Source organism: Rattus norvegicus, chromosome 7 (genome assembly GCF_021556685.1).
Source record: "Rattus norvegicus strain SHRSP/BbbUtx chromosome 7, alternate assembly SHRSP_T2T, whole genome shotgun sequence".
Taxonomy (NCBI): Eukaryota; Metazoa; Chordata; class Mammalia; order Rodentia; family Muridae; genus Rattus; species Rattus norvegicus.
This window is the reverse complement of record NC_141540.1, coordinates 45044962-45072496: the sequence shown is the minus strand read 5'-3', so window position 1 is coordinate 45072496 and position 27535 is coordinate 45044962. Positions and strand designations below refer to the sequence as shown.

Below are 27535 nucleotides of genomic sequence, written 5' to 3'. Positions count from 1 at the left end.
AAAGCTGAAATCAACCAAGTAGAAACAAAAGGACCCTAGAAAGAATCAACAGAACCAAAAGTTGGTTCTTTGAGAAAATCAACAAGATAGATAAACCCTTAGTCAGACTAATGAGAGGACACAGAGAGTATGTCCAAATTAAGAAAATCAGAAATGAAAAGGAAGACATAACTACAGAATCAGAGAAAATTCAAAAAATCATAGATCTTACTACTAAAGATCTTACTACTAAAGCCTATATTCAACAAAACTTGAAAATCTGCAAAAAATGGACAATTTCCTAGACACATACCAGGTACCGAAGTTAAATCAGGAAGAGATAAACCATTTAAACAACCCCATAACTCCTAAGGAAATAGAAGCAGTCATTAAAGATCTCCAAACCAAAAAGAGCCCTGGTCCAGACGGGTTTAGTGCAGAATTCTATCAGACCTTCATAGAAGACCTCATACCAATATTATCCAAACTATTCCACAAAATTGAAACCGATGCAGCACTACCGAATTCCTTCTATGAAGCCACAATTACTCTTATACCTAAACCACACAAAGACCCAACAAAGAAAGAGAACTTCAGACCAATTTCCCTTATGAATATCGACGTAAAAATTCTCAATATAATTCTGGCAAACCGAATCAAAGAGCACATCAAAACAATCATCCACCATGATCGAGTAGGCTTCATCCCAGGCATGCAGGGATGGTTTAATATATGGAAAACCATCGTGATCCATTATATAAACAAACTGAAAGAACAAAACCACATGATTCTTTCATTAGATTGTGAGAAAGCATTTGACAAAATTCAACACCCCTTCATGATAAAAGTCCTGGAAAGAATAGGAATTCAAGGCCCATACCTGAACATAGTAAAAGCCATATATAGCAAACCAGTTGCTAACATTAAACTAAATGGAGAGAAACTTGAAGCAATCCCACTAAAATCAGGGACTAGACAAGGCTGCCCACTCTCTCCCTACTTATTCAATATAGTTCTTGAAGTTTTAGCCAGAGCAATCAGACAACAAAAGGAGGTCAAGGGGATACAGATCTGAAAAGAAGAAGTCAAAATATCACTATTTGCAGATGATATGATAGTATATTTAAGTGATCCCAAAAGTTCCACCAGAGAACTACTAAAGTTGATAAACAACTTCAGCAAAGTGGCTGGGTATAAAATTAACTCAAATAAATCAGTAGCCTTCCTCTACACAAAAGAGAAACAAGCCGAGAAAGAAATTAGGGAAACGACACCCTTCATAATAGACCCAAATAATATAAAGTACCTCGGTGTGACTTTAACCAAGCAAGTAAAAGATCTGTACAATAAGAACTTCAAGACACTGAGGAAAGAAATTGAAGAAGACCTCAGAAGATGGAAAGATCTCCCATGCTCATGGATTGGCAGGATTAATATAGTAAAAATGGCCATTTTACCAAAAGCGATCTACAGATTCAATGCAATCCCCATCAAAATACCAATCCAATTCTTCAAAGAGTTAGACAGAACAATTTGCAAATTCATCTGGAATAACAAAAAACCCAGGATAGCTAAAGCTATCCTCAACAATAAAAGGACTTCAGGGGGAATCACTATCCCTGAACTCAAGCAGTATTACAGAGCAATAGTGATAAAAACTGCATGGTATTGGTACAGAGACAGACAGATAGACCAATGGAATAGAATTGAAGACCCAGAAATGAACCCACACACCTATGGTCACTTGATTTTTGACAAAGGAGCCAAAACCATCCAATGGAAAAAAGATAGCATTTTCAGCAAATGGTGCTGGTTCAACTGGAGGGCAACATGTAGAAGAATGCAGATCGATCCATGCTTATCATCCTATACAAAGCTTAAGTCCAAGTGGATCAAGGACCTCCACATCAAACCTGATACACTCAAACTAATAGAAGAAAAACTAGGGCAGCATCTCTAACACATGGGCACTGGATAAAATTTCCTAAACAAAACACCAATGGCTTATGCTCTAAGATCAAGAATCGACAAATGGGATCTCATAAAACTGCAAAGCTTCTGTAAGGCAAAGGACACTGTGGTTAGGACACAACGGCAACCAACAGATTGGGAAAAGATCTTTACCGATCCTAGAACAGATAGAGGCCTTATATCGAAAATATACAAAGAACTCAAGAAGTTAGACCGCAGGGAGACAAATAACCCTATTACAAAATGGGGTTCAGAGCTAAACAAAGAATTCACAGCTGAGGAATGCCGAATGGCTGAGAAACACCTAAAGAAATGTTCAACATCTTTAGTCATAAGGGAAATGCAAATCAAAACAACCCTGAGATTTCACCTTACACCAGTGAGAATGGCTAAGATCAAAAACTCAGGTGACAGCAAATGCTGGCGAGGATGTGGAGAAAGAGGAACAGTCCTCCATTGTTGGTGGGATTGCAGACTGGTACAACCATTCTGGAAATCAGTCTGGAGGTTCCTCAGAAAATTGGACATTGAACTTCCTGAGGACCCAGCTATACCTCTCTTGGGCATATGCCCAAAAGATGCCCCAACATATAACAAAGACACGTGCTCCACTATGTTTATAGCAGCCTTATTTATAATAGCCAGAAGCTGGAAAGAACCCAGGTGCCCTTCAACAGAGGAATGGATACAGAAAATGTGGTACATCTACACAATGGAATATTACTCAGCTATCAAAAACAATGACTTTATGAAATTCCTAGGCAAATGGTTGGAACTGGAAAATATCATCCTGAGTAAGGTAACCCAATCACAGAGAAACACACATGGTATGCACTCATTGATAAGTGGCTATTAGCCCAAATGCTTGAATTACCCTAGATGCCTAGAACACATGAAACTCAAGACGGATGATCAAAACGTGAATGCTTCACTCCTTCTTTAAAAGGGGAACAAGAATACCCTTGGCAGGGAATAGAGAGGCAAAGATTAAAACAGACACAGAAGGAACACCCATTCAGAGCCTGCCCCACATGTGGCCCATACATATACAGCCACCCAATTAGACAAGATGGATGAAGCAAAAGAAGTGCAGGCCGACAGGAGCCGGATGTAGATCTCTCCTGAGAGACACAGCCAGAATACAACAAATACAGAGGCGAATGCCAGCAGCAAACTACTGAACTGAGAACAGGACCCTCGTTGAAGGAATCAGAGAAAGGACTGGAAAGCTTGAAGGGGCTCGAGACCCCATATGAACAACAATGCCAAGCAACCAGAGCTTCCAGGGACTAAGCCACTACCTAAAGACTATACATGGACTGACCCTGGACTCTGACCTCATAGGTAGCAATGAATATTTTAGTAAGAGCACCAGTGGAAGGGGAAGCCCTTGGTCCTGCTAAGACTGAACCCCCAGTGAACGTGCTTGTTTGGGGGAGGGCAGTAATGGGGGGAGGATGGGGAGGGGAACACCCATATAGGAGGGGAGGGGGAGAGGTTAGGGGGATGTTGGCCTGGAAACCGGGAAAGGGAATAACATTCGAAATGTAAATAAATACTCCATTAATAAAAAATAAATAAAATAAAATACGTGTCCATAAAATTCATGAACTGGGTGGGGAAAGCGTAGCATCTTCTAAACCATTTACCAAGTCTGAGATAAATAAAAAACACAGCAAAACTACGATTTCCTATTAAATCTATTGACCAACTTTTCACAGAAAGCCTCTGAAGCCACATTCTGTCATCTCTCTTCCTTTTTACCACCATATCACCCCAGTCCTCTAAAGTGTTCAAAACTGCCTGAGGAACATGAAAAACCAACGGAAATGAGAAATAATGAGGCTAAGATGTCTTTTCCTTCTTAGAGATACTTGCAGACCTCCATACATAAATCAACTGCACTATATCTGCATTTTAAAATAGCATTAGCACAGAGCAGAGCCATGTGAAAGAATTTCTAAGCAACCACATTAGAAACCACATTCTTTTCTTTCAACAGTGCTTAGTGCCTTTTTCGGACCTCCAGATTTCTAGCCCTTTTCCTTGGTGGCCATGAGGCACTTACCTTTTGCTGCTTCTCTTTCAAAGCTAGCTGGCTCTTTAGCCTGTCTACTAGATTCCTCATTGTGGTTGTTGGTGCCCTGGAGTTTGCTTCTTTCTGAGCCTGGAGTTCAGACTTTAAATTCTGGGAGTCCTTCTGTGCTTGGGCTAGAGCATGCCTTAAGTCCTCTACCTCTGCTTTCACTTTCTTTACTTCGTTGGCATGAGTTTCTTGGAGCCTGAGATAAACAATCACATGTATTGACCAGACTGGGTATTGCAAGCAATATCTTGATTTAAAAAAACAAAGCAAATCAAAACAAAATGACGTTGGAAAGCCACAACCACAGACTATGGTTATGTCTATACGCCATATGTGGTAAAAGACTATACACGCAAGTTACTTCAGAAGATTACTACTTCCTTCATTTAGGAATTAGATCTGAAAGCCTAGGTACTCTTCAGTAAGGCACAGTGGTCCATGCCTATGATTTCAGGATTGAGTCAGCTAAGGCAGATTACAGTGAGTCCGAAAGCTTACACTGCCCAGTGAGCTCTAACTAGGACAGCCTGGCCCAGGGTGAGATGTGGCTCAAAAGAGAAATGAAAACAGATTATAAAAAACATAAATTTGCAGTCCAGTACATGGCATAAGATTAGTATACAAAAAAATATAAACTCTCCTGTATATTCAACAGACTGCGAGAATCAAGACCAAAGCAGCATCACACAGGATCTTCAAAAGAAAGACTCTCAAGTGGCAGCTACTTACATATTCACAAACATGTGCTACGGTATCTCAGGTCCAAGAGTAAACAGTCAAAGTTCTAATGGGCCATCAGAAAGGGATAGAATCCTAAGTGGGCCAACATTCCACTGAACTGAAGCCAGGAAGATGATCTATGATTAGAAACTGAACCATTTCATACCAATTTTATGTTTAAAAAAAGCTGACTGATGCTAATAGTCTTTAATATATAATATGTTGTGAACACTCTGTCACTACAGTTCCTTAAAAGCAAATTTAACAAACATTTATTAAGCCTGGTTTTTATCACATATTCTCAGGTTTAAACAAAAGGTATTTATATGTGAATTTGTAATTTTCAAGTCACTTCTGTACCGGGGAACTTCACTTGGCAGGAGTCCAAGTAAATATTGCCATTTTCATTTACAAAGGATGAAGTAGACAGTGGAAGTAGTTAAAATAAGATTCTAGAGAAGAAAATAAATAGGCTTTTGAGGAAGAGTGACTAGTTTCAAACTGATTTTTTTTCCCCCACATCCACTCTGTTACGCTTTGGAGCCTTCCTAGGACCTTACTTTGCTATAAAGCAATGAGTCCTGGGTGTTCCTGAGGACAAAATGTATACATCAAGGTTTTAGGGGAGCTCACACAGCAGGTACAAGCCTCATCATAGCATAACTTCCATTTGCTTATTGAAGAGATTTCTAAAAGTTACCGTAATTTGGTAGTTTCAAATTCTCTGACTTTGAACTCAGTGACTTCTTTTTGTCTTTCCAAATCTCTTGATACTCTCTTCAGTTTGGTCAAAAGTGAAGAGAGAGAGTCATCTTGTTCTGCTACTGTCTGTTCCATCTCGGCCAGGCGAATGAAATGCTTGTTGGTGGGTACTGGAGCAGGAGACTGCTTAATTAAATCCTATGAGATACAAATACATGAGTAGTGGGAAAGTCAATTTGAGACTATGACTCATCCTGTAACTTTCTTTATGAATCAATGAAGTCTGAAACTGAAGAGGAAGAGGCAGACTAGGGAAGACAAGGTGCGGATTACTGTTTTTAGCCAGTGTCTAAGTGCAGTGGAGGGTGATGACCATGAACTAATGAGGTGAGGCCTGAGGAGCCTAATGATCAAAAGGAGCCAAGGGGTTAATCCAAAAGGCAGAAATGCATTTACCGGTAGACTTAAACCACCGCAGGCTGGAGTCCACAGGGAAGGAAGATAAATATGATTGAGTAGGGACAATTACTGATGGATTTGAGTTTAAGAAACATGATCACGTTTTCAAGATTGGAGCTGGTTTTCTGAAGATAGGCAAGAAAAAGGTGAGGTGTGTTCTATTGTGAGGCATAAAGACGGGAAATCTTTAAATTGTGTGATATCGAATCTCAACAAAGAAGAGAACAAAGTTCTCAGTATCTTACCTGAGCTGTCTGTTTGAATTTACTGAGTGAATTATCGGCCTGTTGCTCTAATTTGTGATGAAGAACATGAAGGTCTTCCTCATGTTTCTTAACAATTTCTCTTTGCTCCTGTTTCATAGACAGTTTAAGTTGTATTAACAATTATGACTGAAATAGATTCACAATCTAAAAGATCGTAGCTAATCTTTAAATTTCTAAAATCTTAAGACAGAAGAAATAAGCTCGGCATACATATGAATATTAGAGCACTATACATTTCTACTGCCGTGTGCTCACGTTGGCCACCCAAGCCTTTCACTGCAATTTATTCTTGACATTAGAGTAACATGGATCATCACCCTTATTCTGAGCGACATTTTAAAATACTACATGTCTCTCCTATTGTTCTAGAAAAGTGGATCTCCATACGGTACTCCTGTGGTAGCATCGTTTACCTTATTGTTCCGGGTTTTACTCTTACGTTCACCTGACCTTTCCTAAACCATCCAGCTTCACCGTGAGAGACAGATAGTCCTGTTTTCCTCAGTCTACAAGAGGAAGACACACAAACACAAACTGCCAGTTTGGCCAACAGACCTGTAATCCAATCATGTAAGAGCAACAATTCCTATACAGAATCATCTGAGAGAAAGAATGAACTACCACTTTAAGAGAAAATAGCTTCTGCTCTTGACTGAAAACACAGCAAGGAAAGCAGCATGACAAGCTACCTCTCTGGCTTTCTCCAAAAGATGCTGGTACTTCTTCAATACTTCTTCCTTGTGATTTAACCTCGCCTGCATGTTGGCAATGGTTTGATGGGCAATTTTCATCGTGTGATGAGATTTTGGCTCCAGCTCTGTTCTGTTGAGCTCAGCTATAAGTTTTTCTCGATCAGCTGTGGCAGGCAATTGAAGCCTCAGTTCATTGATTACTTTGTCTCTTGACAGAATATTTTGCTCTGCCAACCGCAAAGCAGATTCTTTTTCTTTTAGTTTCTATAGTAAAGTCACAAGAAGTTATTTCAGCACAGTTTGTCCTTTAAAATGCTTCATATAAATTTTACTTAAGACTACTTCCAAGCAAAACAGCAGATTCACTTTCTTCTTTGTTTTTTTATAATGCCATTTGACAATAAAATTCTATTTATTATATTTTTATGTGACAATACATTTATTTGCATATACATTTGAATTTACTTATAAGATTATCACTTTGTTAGGTTAAACACAAAGTTTAATTAACTTTACTTATATCTTGCAGTTTAGAACTAATAACGAGTTAGTGCTTAGAATTAGAAAAACAATGCAGTTCAATTGGCCGCTGAGGTCACAGAAGACCAAGGCAGTGGTGTTAATGGAGCATACAGTTGGGATTTCAGCGGCACAGGTCAATGCATCAGTGGGTTGCAGTTGGAAGTTTACCGCACCACAGCAGAGTTTTAATCTTCAGTAAGATTAAGACAGATATTTTAAAACACATGATTTACTAGTAACTCATATAAACCAAAATTTACATGACTTTTATTACCTACTTAGTATGCTGCAAAGTAAATTGTAGTAAACAAATGAATTGTAAATTCAACTTAACTACATGGACTATTATCAGCTATTAGAAATAGAATATAAGAATAGAAAAAAGGGATGAATTAGCAAAAATCTACTTTAATTAATTACCATTAATATTTAGAAAATTACAAAAACATTCCCAGTAATATACTCATTAAAATGTAAAGTATTCCAGTTACCTCTTCTAGTGACTTGCAAGTTGCTTGTGTTTTAAGAATTATTTGAATATTCTCCTTAATTTTTCTTAGAGCAATTTCAAGTTGGTTTGGAAGGGGCAAGCTGGGGTCAGGCATTGATCCTGTCGCGTCTTCAAACTATTGAGAAACAATATGCTTTAAAAATAGTAGAGTAGTACTGAGAAAACAATACTAAATCTTTTAACTGTATGAAAATATAGTAGACTAAATTTCACTTATCTGTAAACAAAGAAACTGATGACAACTCACATAAAGCACACATCTTAAAGTTCAAAATGTACTGAATTCAGAGACTGTTAGCTAGTTAACGCTACCAAGCAGCAACCATGATCAGTCATTTATACCTTTTGTGCTGCACTGAGTATTTCATTTTGCTGACGATCAAAAATGTCTAACTGGCGTTCCAGCTCAACTTCTCTTTGATCCCAAGCCATTTGTCTTTCTTCATGAAACTAAAAATGACATTTATTTTTGTTAGGTATGTCCAGTGACAACAAGCATATAACAGGCATATAAACATTTTCTTACTTTACCTTCAGCTCTTGCTGTCAGAACTATCATTCTTATTTTATGGGAAAAACAACTTGCTAAGAACCCAGAGGCACAGGTCTAATGTCAGAATTTCAGTCTAGTTAGTCATGTACCCACCCATTCCAACCACACACATGAAGCACACTTCTCAAGCACTATTTGGGTCAGTGTAAGCATAGCAATAAACATTATTTAGTTCCTGTCTCCAGGGAATGTATATCCCAGGAAGAAGGAAACCGGAAATAACAAACAAATATGTAGCATATCAGGGGATGGCAAATACTATTTAGATCATCAAAACCAATGTTCCCTATATAGGAAATCCTGATGGAACAATTTACTATTCAATCCAAGGAGTCTTTGTAGTCAAGGAAAGGTTTGTGAGTGAGGATCCTAAGGCAGTGAAAATATAAACACAAGGTATCTAGGATACAAAGAGTGAGAGAAAAGTAAGTCCAAGCACAGTGACTAGAGTCTCTGTGTTGAGTGCGTTTCATGGGTATCTGGCATTTTTTTTTTTTACCCCATGCTCTGTTCTAAATCAACAGTGACATCTAGGAGAAACTAGACTGAAGAAATGATATAACTAATGTCAAAATAAAAACTAACTTACCTAATAAGTTTGCTGACATTGTTTTGTTTTGTTTTTTAAGGTTAAGAGCTCTGTACAACTGAGTAAATTTGCATGTTTGGAGTTTAAGAATCAAGAAAGAGGTTATTTTGTTTTTCATTATAATGGGAACTATACCTAATTATCTAACCACAATGCAGTTAAAATACAATGGTCTGAGACTGAAAGCTTTAGAAAGAACAGAAATAAATAGAAAAAGAAACCTTGCTCTGCTGAACAATGTCTTCCTCCAGACTGCTGATTGTATGTTCATATTCCGAGATGATATTATTCAAATATTTGATTTCTTCTTTACCCTTGACTAGCTCTCTATTTAGCTTAAGTTCTTGAAGGCGAAGTTCTTCTATTTTCACATGCCAATTGATTACCTAATTATATATAAATATAAATGCTAAATTACTGATCACTATTTTAATAGACATTAATGGCAAAGTTATTTATGATTTCCATATATTATTGTAAAGTATGTAGAATATTAGAATAAAACATTCTTCAAATTATTCCCAAATGAATAACCAGTTATTAGTAATATTTGCTTTTAATTTCTCATTCGCTGTCACTTGTTTACTAAGTGCTGACTTCAGTCATGTTATGGACACATTGGTACAACTTTAAAAACAGAAATCCTAGCCTTTTCTACAATGATGGAGTTACTGGTCACTTTTTCACGCTCCAGTAGACAACATCATACCTCACAGCCACGTGAATCGTGGTAGGTAAGCTCAGTGCATCACAAAATGACAAAAAAACATACAAAACATGGGTCAGGATTTGACAGGAGGATGTGGTGCTAAGTGAGGGAAAAGGAGGATAAAATAAGGGAGAGAGGAAAGTGTGACCACAATCCATTGTGTGTGTGTGTGTGTGTGTGTGTGTGTGTGTGTGTGTGTATACATACATACATATATATATATATATATATATATATATATATATATATATGTATATGAAATTGTCAAAGAAATCTACCCAAGAAATAATTTTTTAAAAGAGGAAATTATAATCATTTCCAGCACAGGAAGACAATTGTTTACCATCTCACTCTTCCCAATGATAGTAAAAACTAATCTTAAAAAAATAAAATGGAGCTCTATGAAAACTCTAAGAAATGTGTACAAGTAAAAGCACAGAAAACTAAATAATTCAAACAAAATATTTGTGCAAAGTAGCCATCAACTGATGAGTATTAATCATTTAAATATGAATATACTTAATATTGACTTAATATATATTTGGACATTTTTAGAATGTTTAAAATAAAAATGTGTGTGCTATTACAAAAAGTAATTTTTCTAAAGATCCTTGCTCATGAATGTCTAAATTCCCAATTTGTAAAATCTAAGCTAACCAATTAGTAGTTTAGATGTGCATTAAATATATTCACACAGCTACACATTAAGAGCAATATTACTATATAAAATGAGAATACTAAACTTCAGATCAAGTTTTACCTTCTGGGCTCCCCTGGCATCCTTTAAAGTGCTTATTAATTCTTCTAAGCCTTTTAATTTTAATTCCATTTCCAATGTTTTGTTTTCCATATTTCTGTGTTCTTGTTGAGAATTTTTCATTTCTTGCATTATCTTAAGTTTGTCATTTTGCAACTGAATCATTGTTTTGGAGAACTTTTCCTGCTGAGCCAAGGGTAAAGCGCCACTGAACTGTCGTCGTAGAGACTGAATGGTCTGGCGCAGGTGATTGGCTCTGTTTCTACCCTCCAAGCGGGCGTAGTAGAGAGCCTGCTCCTTTTCGTCCAGTTTCTGTTCTAAGCGCAAGTTGCAGGCTTCCATCTTCTGGAGTTTAGACGTAACTGACTCTAACTTACCAAGAGCTGTGGCCTCACTAATTTGAAGAGAGACAACGTGTTGGTGCAATTTGGCAATTAGCGCCTTTTCATCAGATTGTGCCTAACAGTAAAAAAATACATATTTATAGTCAATTTCAGGTTTTTGTCAACAAATATCATGGGTTCAAAGTCACATTTTAGTAAATACAGTTTTAAAACACCTGCACATGAGTTGTTTTTTTTTTTAAACTAACAAATGAAGCACACTTAAATTTCTAATTTTGCCTTCTAATTTACAGATAACTGTGAAATTCACTTTGATTTATACAATGAGCATCTTTTAATCCTCTAAAAATATTAACGGCACACTTCAATGTGTACGATGAACATCTTTGTTCCTCTAAAAACCTTAGAACATGGGATCTATGAAAAACTACAAATACATACAAGAGAAAATAGCCAGTGAAAATTAATTAATCACTCCTCATTAGTGTGTTAAATATTCACTACTTACTACTTCTCAGTACGTCATTCAAATGGAAAATATTCTCTAAAGTCCCAACCAGCAGGAAGAGCATTTCACTGCAGCCCTAACATCTGCACAGCACTCCTCATACAGCAGTGTCTCCGGTGAGCTTAGGGAACAACAGCCTAGCAGGGGAGTTAACACTATATGCACCTGGAAGTCCAGCAGCTGCATTCTGAGGGATTCCACTTCCTTTTCCCTGGACTGTTGTTGTGAATTCAAAAAATCAACTTGTCTTTTGGCAATATCAGAAATCTCTCTCAGTCTAGAAAGTAATAACATATTTAAACAACAATTCAGTAAATATGAAAAGCCTAATTTTGAGACATCTGTCTAGAAAAGCAATTCAGTTTTCCATCTCTTCACTGTATCAAACTTAAAGAGTTCAAAGGTCTCCTGAACTACTTCATGTAATCTAATTCTATATGTGATCAAAAACATCTACTCCAGAAAGTCTTTAACCTATGGTATAGTATAATATATACATTTTGAAAGATAATGACCTAAGTTATTATCCCAATTTCACTTAACAGATGGCATTTTATAAATGCAGGTTGTCAGAGACCACTTCTTCCCACACATTTTCTCTAAGATACTTTTTATTTTATTTAGAAAATGGTAGGTCCATTGCCCAGCTCTAGCCTTGCTCTTTGGTCCAGAGGTGCCCCTTGGAAACCCAAAAGCATCCTGCCTTCCTTGTGGAAACCTACAGGGGTCCCAAAACTACTGTAAAGGGGTGGCCATAATTTTATGAATACACACACACACACACACACACACACACACACCCCTACTAGTTATTTGTGCTTGGCACATTAACTCAAAGCTCCTTATGATCCCACTAGAACAGCACCTGACCAGATAAAGAGTGATAGTGTCTACCTGGCGCATATAGTTAGTGTTCTAAAGTAGCTGGGCAGTTTCTACTGTCAAATGAAAGGCAATTTTCCAAGTGTTAGAAAGCAAGAATTCATGAATTAATATGTCTGATGTCTTACACGATGCCTACCACATAGCTAGCTCTGAAGAAAATTAAAGTAAATCTAAATATAAATTAATTATATGTTTACACCAACCTTATAAAAAGGTAAAATTCCTTTCTTTTAAAAGTGAATAAATGAAATACTAAGTGACTCTTACATCTCTACTTCCCCCCAAACAGGCAATGAGTAAGACATAGGCCCTACGTGGTTTCTGTTTTAACTTTAGGCCTTCTACAGTTGCATCCTTACATTCTGAAAAAAAAAAGCAAACTGTGAGATGTAATTTCCTCTTCAATGTTATATCATCTGGTTAAAAAACAACCAAATAAAAATATTAATCCTCTTTTTTAAAAATATGAGTATAGGTACTGCTCCATATATTTGTAATTGAACTTAAAGACAAAGGAAATAGCACTTACTTAGACACTTCCACTTTGAGCTCCACTTCACGCTTCTCCAGTTCTAGAATCCGCTGTCTATCGGCGTCGCTCACTGCCTTGTTCACACTATCAGCTAATTCATCTCTCAGCATCTGCTCCACCTTCTGTGCATCCAGGTTGATTTTGGTAAGCTATGGGAAAAGCCACAACAATAAAACAGTCCCCAGGACTATGTGATTGTATTCATTCTATTTACCTTATGCTGGGAATAGAACCCAGGGCACGCACTAACTTAAGTCAATGAACTACATACAGCTCCAGTCTGGAGACATAACTTCTGCTCTCTTGAGTACTACAGTCTTCTTTACTTTCCCTTAGCCCAGAAACAGGTATAAAGTGATAAGAACAAACTAAAGAAAGAATCAAGAACAAATTAAAAAATGTAGTTAATAGTCTAATTCTATCATAAATTATTTATGTTGGCAATCAATACATAAGAATTTTTGAAATATAAGCAAAGTACTTAAGAATAAACCCAAGTGAGCCAACAAAATTTTAAATTTTATAAAATATATAAATTTTTACTAACATTAAATGTCTTAAAAGAAAAAAATGATACTTACGCTTTGAAATCTATCTTAACCTAAGCATCTGCAAGGTGTCACTCAATCATAGGCTGTTGAGTATCTGCAGACTACTTAATTCAGAGCACACTAAGTATCTATAATAACCTGCTGTTAAAGTTTTTGAAAACACAGATTTTTAACTATTTTGCCTCTTACTATATAATTTCAGTTCCCAAACAGATGCTGGAGTGAAAAAGAGAATGAATACTTTTTAAACAAGAGATAGTATTGGAAGACAACTTGCTTTTAAAGAAATGACATCCTTCTGTTCACTAAAAACAATACCATGACATTGGCAAGAAAGAATGTGTTTACAGAAACAAGTGCTTCAGTGTAAAGTACTGAGATTTCGAAAGAATAGTCTATATATCCATTATATAAAGTGCAAATGCTGTATGCATATGCTAGCTTAGAGACACAAAGTTCCTAGCAATAATCCAGTGTCTACTATTGAATTCTTACTGCCTATTTACATCAAAAAAATCGTATCAAACCTCAGTGAACTTGGTTTCCAATTCAAAGTTTCGTTCTTCCATGTGCTTCAATGAAGTTCTTAGGTGCTCATACATTTTCTGACAGTGTTCAGCCCTCTGCCTTTCATTTAATTCTTTCATCTCCAACACAGTGATTTTTTTTGAAATAGAAACAATGTCACTATTTGTCATTGATTTCTTTGCCTTATCCATGTTTGATTCATTTCCTACGTGGAATAATACAACACACAAAAGACAATTAAGGAGAGGTGTAAAAAAAAAAAAAAAAAGCACAGTTGTATGAACTTTTGAATTAAGACATATCTGTATTCCATTTATTTATTCCTATCTTTCTGATCCTTATTCATGTATTCTTTCTAGAATAAAGATCTCCATTTATCAAATGACAATAAAAAATGCAATTTACTGAAATGGCCATGTGTAGGTCAATGTAGAGCTGTCACAGGTTGGAGCATGTTGACAAGCAGTAAAGAACACTTGCTGTGGAAGTAATGTTAACTGCACTGGGACAATACAGGACAGCAGTGTGACTTTAGACATATAGGTGCAATATTTTTAAAGTCAACAGTAAAATATTAAGTGATATGATTAAGAAACTCTACAAGATAATCTCAAATAATAAGCATTATTTTGGGCATTATAAGCATGCAGTATCAAATACTATCATATTACAATTTTATATTCAATAATATGGCAAGTCAGATAAAGATGAAGATCTCTGCAGCACTTTAAATAATGGCAAAATTAAAAACTAATGCTTTAATCATAATCACTCAAACAATATAATATTGCATAAATTTCTATGAGAAAAATGATTAAAATATGGAAATAATTGGAATTTCTACTAAATTGGTATAGTATATAACAAGTAATATTTATTATTTAAAATACATAAAAATAAAAACATCCATAAAAGAATTATGATGATATACTGCTACAAATATAAGCAATATAAATCCCCAAATTTTCTTTGATATTTTAAAAGGTATCAAATAATACACAACACATAAACTTTGTATTCAGAAAAAAACATGTATTTCAAGAATACCATTATAATAATTCAAAATAATCTTCATGTGGGTGCTCTAACAATTGGAACCAGGTCTGTCTCTGACTCAGCTGCCTGCCACTGGATCCCCTTCCTTGAGCTGGACTGCCTGGTCTGGCCTCAGTGGGAGAGGATGCCCTTAGTCCTGCTGTGACTTGATGTCCCAGGGCAGGGTAGTACCCAAGTGATACTCAAGGGGAGGAGGCAATGAGGGAGGGATTTGTGAGGGTGGACTGGACGAACAGGGAGGGGGCTGAAATCAGGAAGCAAAGTGAATAAATATATTAATGAAAAATAAAGACAGAAATAGCTAGTGTTGAATCATAAATTAATAACATATGATTTTAACAGGAAAAAAAAAATCTCATGTGAGAACTATAAAGCAAACACCCAGAATAGTATTCTTCCTCTGTGTACTAAACTAAGGTATGGGATACAGTTCATCTTTTTAAATCAAACTATATCCATATATTCTGCTACAGAAAAGAATTTTTCAGTAAACAAGAAAAAAGAAAAAAAAAGAAAAAAGAAAAGAAAAAAGAAAAAAACGACTGTTATTTATCTCTCACCCGGTATTCCCGGAGTAATAAGACTTACCTAACTTCGTTTCTTGTTCCCAGGCTTGTTCGATGGTATGGAGCTTTTCCTTTGTGATCTCCAGCTCTTTACTGAGCCCCTCCATCTGTTCTTTCAGCGATGCATTTTCACACTGAACAGAAGACAGACATTACAGAAGGCTACATGGCAATGAGGTGAGAGTCACAGAGGCGACACTGCTTTGCTTGGTGCAGTATCCTTGACGCTCACAATATACACTTCACTTTAAAAATCTAAACAAACCTTAATATAAAAAGATAATTTCTCACACATCTAAACACACACTCAGAGAGAGAGAGAGAGAGAGAGAGAGAGAGAGAGAGAGATTTCCAAGCATTCATTCTTACCATGAAGATACCTACTAATCTTAACCAGTAAGGACAAGCGAAGGCTTTTACAACTTTCACAAACTAGGACTTCCTTACCTCATTCTTCCAAGCACTTAAGTGCATATCCCTAGTGTATCATCTGTGGCAATAAAAAGAAATAAGCCAAAACCTCACATGTCACAGGCTTCTCCATTTATACTCTGTGTGTGTGTGTGTGTGTGTGTGTGTGTGTGTGTGTGTGTGTGTTAAAAGTTGAGAGAAGGCATGACAAACACAAATAAATAGGTAAACTAAAAACTATATCAAAAACTTCTAGACCTAGGGAGCAATATATATACAGTATAGAACAAGAGGGGGTAAGGTGGGCACATCTATGTAAGAGCAGAATTTATAGTAAAACCAAAAGTATGAAGAAACCAGTCTTGACAATCAGTGAACCATGAAGAGCCAATGTTCGGCAAACACAGCTGCTCTAAAGCAGTGTTCCTCAACTTATGGATTGAAATTCCTATGGGGACTGAAGGAATCTTTCACAGGGGTCACATAACACCACCAGAAAACAGACATTTACATAATAATTCATAACAGTAGCCAAATTACAGCTATAAAGTAGCAATGGAAATACTTTTATGGTTGGGCATCACCACATAAAAGGTTGAGAACCCCTGCTCTAAAGCAAGACAAGAGTTTGAAGAAACAGATAAGGAAGACAAGGCTCCATTAGGAAAAGATTGGATATCAGAAGACCTCTGCAACAATAAGCAAAAGTAAGCGCCTAGGAGTTCAGATTTTGGAACTTAGGGAATGTGGGCCTCAATGAGGTATTATTACCAATAGGCTGGCCTACGGGCACATGTATGGGGGTCTGTTTTAACTAGCTTTATTAATATGGAGGTCACCATCCATTGTGGGTGCAACCACTACCTAAGAGGCAATTTCTGATCTGGATAAGAGTGAAGAAATCAAACTGAAAACTAGCCAGCAAGAGTACATGCCCCTGTTTGTGTTCTTGACTGTGCATCTGATGTATCAACTAGCTATTCCAAGTTCCTGCCTTGAATTCTCTTAACGATAGGTGGTCACATTCATTACATCCCTTAAATAAGCTCTCTGATGCTTTTTTTGACAGGATATTTTATCACAGCAACAAAAAGAAACTGGGACAGGCGCTTCTGCATTATTTATGTAGACTTACCACTTGGACATCCCTAATCTGAAAGTCTCAGATGCAAATGCTACCCAATCTGAAATCATTTCAGTGGCAATCTTAAAAACTTACACATTAGTACAGTAACTTGAAAATGAGCTAATCAATTATACTCTACAGTTAAGTGTTAAAGATTAATAAAATTAAGGATTTGAGAAACAAAAGGAGATGTTATGATGAAATATACACAATAAAAATATGACCTTTTTTAATGATTTTTTAAATTTATTTTATGTATATGAGTACACTGTTCTCTGATAGGATCTGATGATCTCTTCAGACACATCAGAAGAGATCATCAGATCCCATTACTGATGGTTGTGAGCCACCCTGTGGTGCTGGGAATTGAACTCAGGACCTTTGGAAGAACAATCAGTGCTCTTAATTGCTGAGCCATCTCTACGACACCAAGTTTTATATACAATAAATATAAAATAAAAATAGAGGCCTGAGGGGTGTTTTAAATATCATACTGAGATTTTTTTTCATTTTGTTTTTGTGTGTTTGTGTGTGTGTGTGTGTGTTTGTGTGTTTGTGTGTGTGTGTGTTTTCTGTTTCATTAATTTTCACTCTTTTGCTGTTTTGCTTGTCTGTTGATTTTCTTCTTCCTTTGGGGGGAGGGTTGTTCTTGTTATTTTTCCTGTTTTTTGTTTTTTTGTTTGTTTGTTTGTTTTTAAAGAAAACAAAAGAACATGCGGTTGAGTGGGTAGAAAAGTGAGTAAGATCTCAAGATCTCGCTGGGGTTGGGGAGGCAAAAATATGATGAAAAGACATTATGTTTTTTTTAATAAAAATAAATGCCATACTACTCAATTTCCCTTTTTACCTTCACCTCACATGGTCTTCTTCCAGACCCTATCTCCTCCCCATACTCTAGTGCTTTAGTCCTCGGACCTATGTCTTAGCCATTGCTCTCTTTTTCTATGTTTAATTTTCCCCAATTTCAAGAGTCAGCCCTGGCTGAGGGCCAGATGCGTGAGTGGGCATTTTCAGACTGAGCCCAGCACCCCTGCCACCCCTGCTCAGCCATTTTTAATGGAATATTTTATTGAAGGTTACTTTTCATAGAGTACATTCTGATCACAGTTTCCCTCCATCTAACTGCCATTCTTAGTGCTTCAAGTCTTCCTAACCTAGATATCAGACACTGCAGAACACAGATAAGCTATCTGCAGCATGCTGACTGAGTTCTGACGCCCAGAAGCCACAGCAAGAATAAAATAATTATTTTATTCACTAAATTTTGCAGGCAGTTTTGTCACCTTGTAATTGGGGGACATGGGTATTTAACAATGAATTAATGAGATGAATTAATAATTAATATCATTTAAGTTAAAAACAGTTATTAAATTACAAGGTATATGAACTTTCCAAAAAGCTTTTACTTTATGAGTGTTTGTGTGTGTGTGTGTGTGTGTGTGTGTGTGTGTGTGTGTGTGCATGTGTGTGTGTAGATGCCCAGAGGCTGGAGGGGTCAGATGCCCCCTGGAGCTTGAGTTACAGTCATGTAGTTGACCGTAAATGCTGGAATCTGCACTAAGCCCTCAAGAAAGTCAGCAAGCACTCTTCACTACCATTCACACTTCCAGAATCCATGTAAAAAGCTGGGCAAGCAAGGCAGCAGCTTCCAGCCTCAGCATCCAGGAGGCAGAGACAGGACCTTCAGGGCAAGCTGGCTACATACATTTCCTAGAACTGACAAAATCCAGATTCAGTTTCACTAAATAAAGTGAGGAGCTATCGAGGAAGATATCTGACACCAACTGCAGGTTTCCATATGCATGTGCACACATGTGCCATTACTTATGTATAGAGATCTAAGAAGAATTTTTGGAAGTCTGTTCTTGGCATTCACTTTGAACTAAGCAGTGCATTTCTTATCGTTTCTGCCTCTGTGTTGCATCTGCCAGACTATCTGGCCACAGGCTTCTAGGCATGGCAATTTGATTTTCTCTGACTCCATTCTTGCTAATGGGAATAAGGGTATTGTGGGTCCGTAATAATTGGTTGCATTAATTAACATAGGAAAACCCATCTTGACTGTGGGGACAGGATTCACTGCCTTACTAGTGGAAGTGACTATATAAAACAGAGAAAGCAAGCTGAGCACTAGGACCCATTAATTGCTCTGTGGCCAGCACTTTGAGATCTTGTTCTGTTGAACTCCTACCATGACAGACACTGTACCATGAGCTGTGAGTCAGAAGAAACCCTTCCTTTTTAAAGTTGTTTTATTGAAGTGGTTTATTGTAGAAACAAAAAAGAAACTAAGACATATGCATTCCAAGGCCCAAATTACTTGTCAGATAAGTGTTTTTATATACTGAGCCATGTCCTTCATCCCCTCCCTGATTTTCAGTATTTCTATAACATAAAAGGATGGAGAACTGGAACAGTCATCCAATGTCTAGGAAATGCCACTAATAATGCATCCACAGTCAGATAAGTCCATCATAAGAAATAGAATCTAGGGCCTCTGAAAGAAGATCAGAAAAGAAAGAAATGGGTACTTAATAGCATTTTGCTCCTTAATTACAATATCCTATCTGTGCTGTAAAAGAAAATTGACTCAGGTAAATCATACCAGAGCCATAAGAGGATGACCTAGTTGAAGTCACCGTCAAATCATTTGCAATTATAAGTAGATAGTATGTCACATGTTGGTGTATGCACTGATATCTAGGACAAACCACAATAGATTATAACTATTATCATATCTCTGCTATAATTGATAAATTGAAACCAATTTTAATCATTTGAAATGAGCAAAATTCCTACAGACCGCAGGATTCCCTGAAAATAAAATGCCTTGAATAACAAGGTTTAAGGGTCATCGCTACTCACCGCTAGGTGCTCTAAGTTACTTGCTCTCTGAACAAGCATGTTATCTTTCTGCAAGACGTCCCTGTACTTCGCAGTCAGCTCACTGTACTGTTTATTGGCTAGTTCTAGTTCAGACAAAGAAACACTGTTATCTACAACTTTCTGAAGAGCTGCAATCCTGAAGGTGGCCATTTCCTGAAAAAAGAGAATACACTAAGTTAAGTTTGCTCATTTTTTTTTTCTGGAAAAGCATTAGTCACTTTTTAAAAAACATAATTCAGTTGAAAGCAAAATAGTTGAAAGCCATTTGAAAATATATAATTTATTTCCTATGCTATCCCTTCATATAGGAAACAATATTTGGAAAGTTTTAATTAAGAATTTAAATGAATCCTTTTCACAAGCTTTCACAGTAAGAGGAAGTACAATTAATTTGAGAGAGTATAATAAACAGAAACCATCTTTAGATACCTTTTCTAAGTCTTAGAAGATTAAAAGCCACTAAGCATTTGGCAGTTTACAAATTAGCATGAACTAACAGTACCTATGTCTGCTTTCTTCAAGTGACACAAACTCGGTCTTGGTTCCTGTTGTTGAGTGATTAAAATATCTAAATAGTAACAATAAAGATTTAAGTTACTTATTTCCTGTTTGCTATAGTTTAATATAGAATATTCCCCCAAAGACACATGCTACAATCTTATTCTCCAGCACGGTGCTATCAGGAAGTTGCACTAACTAAGATGTGGGGTCTGGTGTAAAGTCTCAGATCACTTGGGATGTGCTTTCAAAGAGGTAATTATGGCACCTTTGTCTCTCTGTGCTCTTTTTCTTTTTATTACGATTGCCTATAAAGTGAGAAGGCCTCTATTACCTGTCCTCTTACCATGATGTACTTGTGTCACCACAATCCAAAGGTAATGAGGTCATACTCCCAAACCTTCAAGTAGCTGAACCAAAACAAATTCTTCCTGTTTTTCAGTTTAATTATCCTAAGTATTTAGTAGAGTCTTTGGAAGAGGAGTAACACAATATTCTCTGACAGCCCCGAAAAGTCATTAATGAATGGCATGAAGTGGTTTTATTAACACAAAACAAGGTACTGGGACTCTTTCCAGTTCTTTCCAGTGAGATGCTTCATGATAAGCAGAGGTTAGACAGAAAAGCACAATGAAATCATGGGAGCAATAAATAACCGAAATGATGAAGAAGAGATGAGACATTTGCAGTTCTAATTCACTCCTGAGTATAGTGAACTTCATATGTAATTGAACAGCTTCTTCCCATGAAAATAACTATACACTGTATACTAATCTACCTTATAGGGATGTGGTTTCATTGTGTGAGGCAGGCTGGAGAAAAGACATGGAATTATGTTTTGTTTCCATTAAAACATCTCCTTTTCTTATTTTCTATTATAAAAATCAAGAACCCCAAAACTGTGAGTGAGGAGAGGAAGCAGCTGGGGAAAACCCTGCTTATATATTTCACACTCTCTGTACTGGAAAAACTCCAGAAGAGTCCAGTGTTTTATAAAAGGCACAAAATAAAAATAAAAACATTTGTAAGTGTGAAAACTTCCTCCATCTGAGAGAAGCAGGTCTCAGGCGAAGGTCCAGATGCATGTGAATGGGTAATCATTCCCAACTTCTGCTTGTGTCTCAGAAGAGCTACCAACGGGATATTCTGTTACCTGATAGCAGGGCAGGGGCAGCAGCTAGACACGTCACACTAAATCTTTTGAAAATATAAATTTTTTTTTTTTTTTGGTTCTTTTTTTCGGAGCTGGGGACCGAACCCAGGGCCTTGCGCTTCCCAGGCAAGCGCTCTACCACTGAGCTAAATCCCCAACCCCGAAAATATAAATGTTTTATAGATTCCATTTCAGTTCAAAAAAATCCTAATATTTAATTAAACCAAGAAGAAAACAAGTATCATTTCAACTTACTAGAATATGTTATTTTTGCCAACTCATGGTCAGTGAAATAGATTCCAAGGAACATAAGAACTTTAAAGCAATTTTAGGATATATTAAAAAGTGTTACAGCTGTTATTATTTTTAATTAATATACGATAGCTACAAAAATTACTCTTTCAGCTGTCTATAAAATGATAAACGTAAGAATACAAAGTTAAATATGAACTCATATTCTAAAAATATATGTTGTCCAAGGAAAGAGATTAGCAGCAATGACATCCCAAAAGCAATGACACTGTATAGTAAGTTCTTGGTATGTAAATATTTTCATCTCTACAAAGAAATAAGGTACTTGAAGAAATTAAATTATTTTATAACTGAGCAGAAGTAGCGTGCATGTTAGGTCTAGAAAATCTCATTGTCCCAGAAAATAAATCAAGCTAAGTTAAAAAAAAAAAAAAAAAAGAGAGAGCAATGGATCCTTGCTACAATAACAAACAGACATCATCAAAAGGCTCCTAATGAGGATTAACAAGTGAGTGATTGAGTAAGATGTGCCTATTGTTTAAAAGTCTGTGAACCTCTCATGATAACCATAGAACTTTATGAGGAAACAAAGAAATTATTCCAGAAGCAGAGCACACACACTCGCTAACACTTGCCTACACCTGTACACACATGTATACACCTGCCTACACATGTACACATGTGCACACAACTGCCTTCTGTAACTGGTGGTGAGGAGAGACCACATTCATCCTGCCTTCTCAGTGGGAGATACACTTCCAGAATACAAGATGCCCTGACTAATGACAAAAAGTTTTCTACTTCCAAAAGAACGGAAAAGCACTAACATAATGGGAAAATGCTACAATAATTGAGAAAAATAGAAAAGAATCTTTTATTTAAATCATGCTAAAATCTTACCACTTAAAAATGAAGTTATCCATCAAAAATTATATAATTCCCCACAAAACACCATCCAAACCATGATATCGTTTGAAGTAACAGAGATTACTGTTTAAGATCTATTCTTGCTAAAACTGAATCAAACCTAGGCCTCAGGTTGAACTTGATAAAATCAAAATAAAATAGACCAATCAATTAAATTCTCTTCAGAGAGAAAAGTATAATGAAGCAAAATAGGTTGCTGTATTTGGGTTTAGGACCTGTAACCATTAAATCCAATAAATGCATTATTTATCATCAAATCCAAGAAACCAAAGAAAACTGAATATAGTCTATACATTAGAAAACAGGGAAATACTGTCAGTGTTTGCAGTAAAATGACATTATTACAGTTGTGTAAACAAAAGCTTTCCATTGTAGAGATGTACACTAGAAATATTTAGGAGAGAAATGTCAACAATTTAAAAAGTCCTACAAAAAATGGCTGAAGTAATTAGAGCAAATGTCAATAAACATTAACCACTAACCCTGGTGACATATGCACACGATCCTTACTATCTTCAGACCCAAAAGTTACTGAGCAAAAAAATAAGGAGAAAATACCTTAAATCTCTGCAAATTTCCAATTTTTTCAGTAACTTCGGCTTCCATGGATATGACGTCATTCTTGTGTTTCCCGTTTTCTTTTCTAAGTTGCCGCTCTATCTCCACTAAGGTTGTATACTGCCGGATGAGGGACTTCTCATTCACTTGCAGAACCGTGATTTTCCTACTGTTTTCTGAAAGCATTTTCTTCATTTCATTCGAGTCCATCTGAAGGGCATTGAGCAAATTCTAGACAAAAGCACAGCGACATTACTGAGTGACTCTAGTTACCCTCGCCTTCCCTGGCTGACAGAGCGGTGCTCAGAGTTGTGCTTACATTATACTCTTTTACTTTCACAGCGTCCTGCTGAGCCTGATCCTCCAGCTTTCTCTTCTCCTCTTTTATCATCTCAGAATCTGCTTTCCAAACATCCTTTTCACTGTAATAAATGCAGTAACAATGATAAAGAGAATAAAGGTAACCGAATAAAATGTTTAACCACACAAGGGATATGTTTAGACTAGGAGAGCTTTAAAGCTTCTCAGAACAGAAGACTTCCTACTTACCATTTGACAAACAAAATGCTAAATTTTCACTCAATTTATTTTAATAAATTAAAGGAAACATCACAATTTTATCAAATTATTTCCATTGCCCTGACCTATGGCTTTAAAATATTTAATACCTCAATCCTCATCCAAACACGAAATATATAAGGCTAGTCTACAATATCTGGGTCAAAAAAAAAAAAAAAGGAAATAGAGAAAACAGGACATTCTAAGCTTTAGGACATCATTTGAAAAAGGGTTCTTTGAAACCTCATTCAAACATTAAAAGATTCATATAGAAATGACGTCGGTACGAGCTTTACAGCACACCCAATGGATTAAAACAATGTGTACATGGAGTATGTGTGTGTGTACGTGAGCATGCACACATGTCTGAATGAGCATGTGACTTTAATTAGAACATGGAGTTTATAAGTCAATTACTGTGAAGAAATATTGATAGAGAATATAAATATAATATTCCAAACAGATTCTGAAAAAAATCAACTTTCAAAATTCTGGCCTAACTCTTAAATATGAGCAATGAATATGTTCAAAACATTTAAAATGCAAACATTAGAAATCATTAGATTTGAAGAAAACTGACTTTCTCCTTACTAGTCGGTGTCAAATGCAAATTGCTTCTTGGTTAGGCATAGAACACTGTATTCACTTCATTTTTGTTGTTATTGTTTTTAAAGAGAGAAAAAGAGAGTAAAAGAACGAAAGATATAAATTCAGTTTGGTAGGGAAGAGTGTATGTTGGAGGAGATCAAAGATCAAAATATATTATATGAGAAGAATTTTTAAACAACTGAACGAAACCTTTAAATTTAAAAGAAGGTATGTAAAGGATCCAAAAAGGAGAAAAAGGTTCAAGAAATCTATTGTACCATATTGTGACTTCGTATATTCCTTACATGCACACTTGAAAATTTATTAGTAGATTGTGCTCTCACCATAAAGCAATAGAGAATAATAAAGATACTAAACAAGTTGATTTATTTACTTTTACACAAATCAAAATATTGTACATGCTTAGTCTTAGTTATCAATTAAAAAAATCCAAATTGATCACTGAAAATTATATAAGTCATTGTTGCAGTTATTCATGCCATGGACCAATTTTAGTGACATCATTACTTTTCCCATTTCATTACTTTTGCCACTAAATGATTTTGATTTGAACATGTGATTTAATTTTGATTAGATAGGGTCAAAATGGAAAAACACGTTACTCTTCTTCAATGAACATGAATCCCCATTCTATGAACGTCTGGAATTATTTTATAACCACAATAGAAACAAAATATCCATACAAATTGACCCATCCTCTACCTCTGGGTTTCCTGAGAATCAGCTGCTGCTATAAATGTTTAAAATCACCATTGATTATGAAGTATAATTCCTACTAACACTAACGTGGGATGAGAGAGTCAAGAGGACGTACATTAGCTTCCTGCGAACAGTTCTCCACAGTGATGACAGTGAACAATGATAGCTAACTAAGATCTGGTTGAGTTATGCCTGGACAGTTTCATCTGCATTCACTTGATTTCATTATAACCCTTTAGGACTGGAATTACTATCATAGAATTTCACAAGGAGAAACTAAGACACAGACAGAAAGGCAGAGCAACTTGCTCAATGCCTCACATTTAATGTTGAAATCTGATTAAACTCTTATTAATCCCAGATAACGAGAGTTAAGATCACTAAACTAGTTAGAAACATGTTTAAGCATGTTTTTGACAGTTGTTATGTGAAGAAGGATCAATACTTTCTTTTGTGACTGTCAGTGCAATACTATAACTATATTTATAATAAAGTTCTGAAAATATAAATACCTTAGATATTCTTTATATAATAAACTTTGTTGATGTCGAATCACTGCAAATTTTCTGTTATAATCTTCAAGAGAATCTTCTAAGTGCTTTAATTTCTTTTCTTTATTGTCTAGTTCCTACAATTTGGTTTATAAAAAGGAGTGTAAATAACATTATACTATATTTGGAATCCAAAAAGTACACACTCATATTCTAAAATGATTAGTCAAACTTCCTATTTTCAACATTTTAATATAAGGTAAAAAGAATGACACATAAAAAGTTCAATAAAACAAGCAAATCATTCTTTTAAACATGGTAGCTGCAGTAAGCACATGAAATACCAGATACAGAATTCTCCTTAGGCACAACTGTTTATCAGACTGACAAGTTAAATACTCAACTCCTATTAGTCACATATTCTTTTGCCAACATACACTCTGTGCCTCTATTAAAATTAGCCTATTTCTTTTTAAATATGGTAAAACTGTGATATTTAAATATGTACTCTGTATATTTAGAGGTCAGATGAACACTTGTACCCTCTCCTTCCACCATGTGGTCCCAGTGACTGAACACAGACATAGGTCATTGGGCTGGCACCAGGTGCTTTACACACTGAGACATCGTGCGGATCCCTGTTTTTGTTTTTGTTTTTAAATAAAAATAAAAACCACAAATCTTAGATCAAGCATGACAATACCAGGTTGCTGTAATTTGTTGATAGTATCCCTATGAAAATCAATTATTAATATTTCCATGTACTTAAGTGTTGTGACCTAAGATGCTTTAAAGAAATCTGCCTTGAGGGCATACAAATTCAAATACAGACAAGATTAATGTCATGCCCAAATAATAAAACCACGAAACAGTCAGTAAGTATGACTCGAGTATCACACCAATGGATAATCTAGCAGTGGGATGCTTACAATTACAAATTCATTTTGTTGGTTTTGAGCAGATTTTTCTAAGTACAATTAGAGGGCATATGATGTTGCAGATATTAAACTTTATATGAAAATTTGAAAAACACCTCATCACAGTGTTTTTAATCCATTATATAGAGGCAAGCAGTAAAGCAAGCACAGGGCAAGTCGTATAATAGAGTACCCTTTCAATTTCCTGTGACCATCTAACAGTTTACACAGGGAAGGGAAGTGGAAGCCAAGTGTACTTGCAACGTTTTCTCATGATTAACAGAAAAGAGACAATTCTAATAACAGCGCCGAACAGCAACAACCCTTAGCATTTCATTCTCTCACTTCTCTAAGCATCAATAAACACACATTCTCATCTACTTTATATTGGCTACTTATAACGCCTCATGTCTTCTATAGTTCATATGTGTAACTCACAAATGAACAAATATCATGAACATATTTTACTTGTGGGTAGATGGAATAAACTCCTCTGTATTAGTCTAGCTGACTCACTATCTACTAACAATCTATCTGTTTACTCTGAGAATTCAAAGGAATTCACAGACTAAATTCAGAAACGTACTACCAAAACTGTCATTAAGACATAAATTTTAGGTACCTGCAAAAGATGTATTAAATACTCATTCTGAGAGTTGATGATGTAGGCACTAGATGGTGCTATCCCGTCAGGTAAGTCTATGCCTTTGTAAACTACATTGGAGCCTGAAGATTGACGCAGAAGGTCTGTTTCTTTCTCAAGGTGATCAATCTAGAAACAACCCAGGAATGATTATCACATTTAGGAAATGTACAAAGCAGAGAGTTATATTGACATGAGTTAATTAAAGCTTTAATTTTTCTTAGAAATGCCTAAAATAAGATTTAGAGCTATTATGTCTCTTTTATAGTACAAGGAACTTAGTTTTCCACATAACTTCTTAAAAAACAATGTGCAGAGGGT

At 36.0% G+C, this 27535-nt stretch overlaps 1 protein-coding gene and 1 non-coding gene across 13 annotated transcripts in view; both read right to left on the bottom strand.

Moving 5' to 3' along the window:
* Positions 1 to 27535, bottom strand: part of Cep290 (centrosomal protein 290) — an 87712-nt gene that overhangs the window by 28505 nt on the left and 31672 nt on the right. For 11 of the 12 annotated variants that reach the window (XR_015624044.1, XR_015624046.1, XR_015624045.1 and 8 more), the window contains 17 exon segments: positions 27194 to 27343; positions 25676 to 25791; positions 23617 to 23719; positions 23298 to 23528; positions 19889 to 20062; positions 15509 to 15620; positions 13864 to 14069; positions 12783 to 12934; positions 11534 to 11645; positions 10520 to 10975; positions 9272 to 9436; positions 8251 to 8358; positions 7889 to 8023; positions 6873 to 7139; positions 6163 to 6270; positions 5457 to 5656; positions 4019 to 4232 (listed from right to left, as the gene is read on the bottom strand). Coding sequence is in view for 9 of the 12 variants with exons in the window: in NM_001401003.1 (NP_001387932.1) it covers positions 4019 to 4232; positions 5457 to 5656; positions 6163 to 6270; positions 6873 to 7139; positions 7889 to 8023; positions 8251 to 8358; positions 9272 to 9436; positions 10520 to 10975; positions 11534 to 11645; positions 12783 to 12934; positions 13864 to 14069; positions 15509 to 15620; positions 19889 to 20062; positions 23298 to 23528; positions 23617 to 23719; positions 25676 to 25791; positions 27194 to 27343 (3009 nt within the window). In the remaining 3 variants the exon portion in view is untranslated. 12 annotated transcript variants of the gene reach the window in all.
* Positions 21645 to 21725, bottom strand: Trnap-ggg7 (transfer RNA proline (anticodon GGG) 7). The gene has a single exon. It is a non-coding gene; the product is annotated as a tRNA-Pro (tRNA).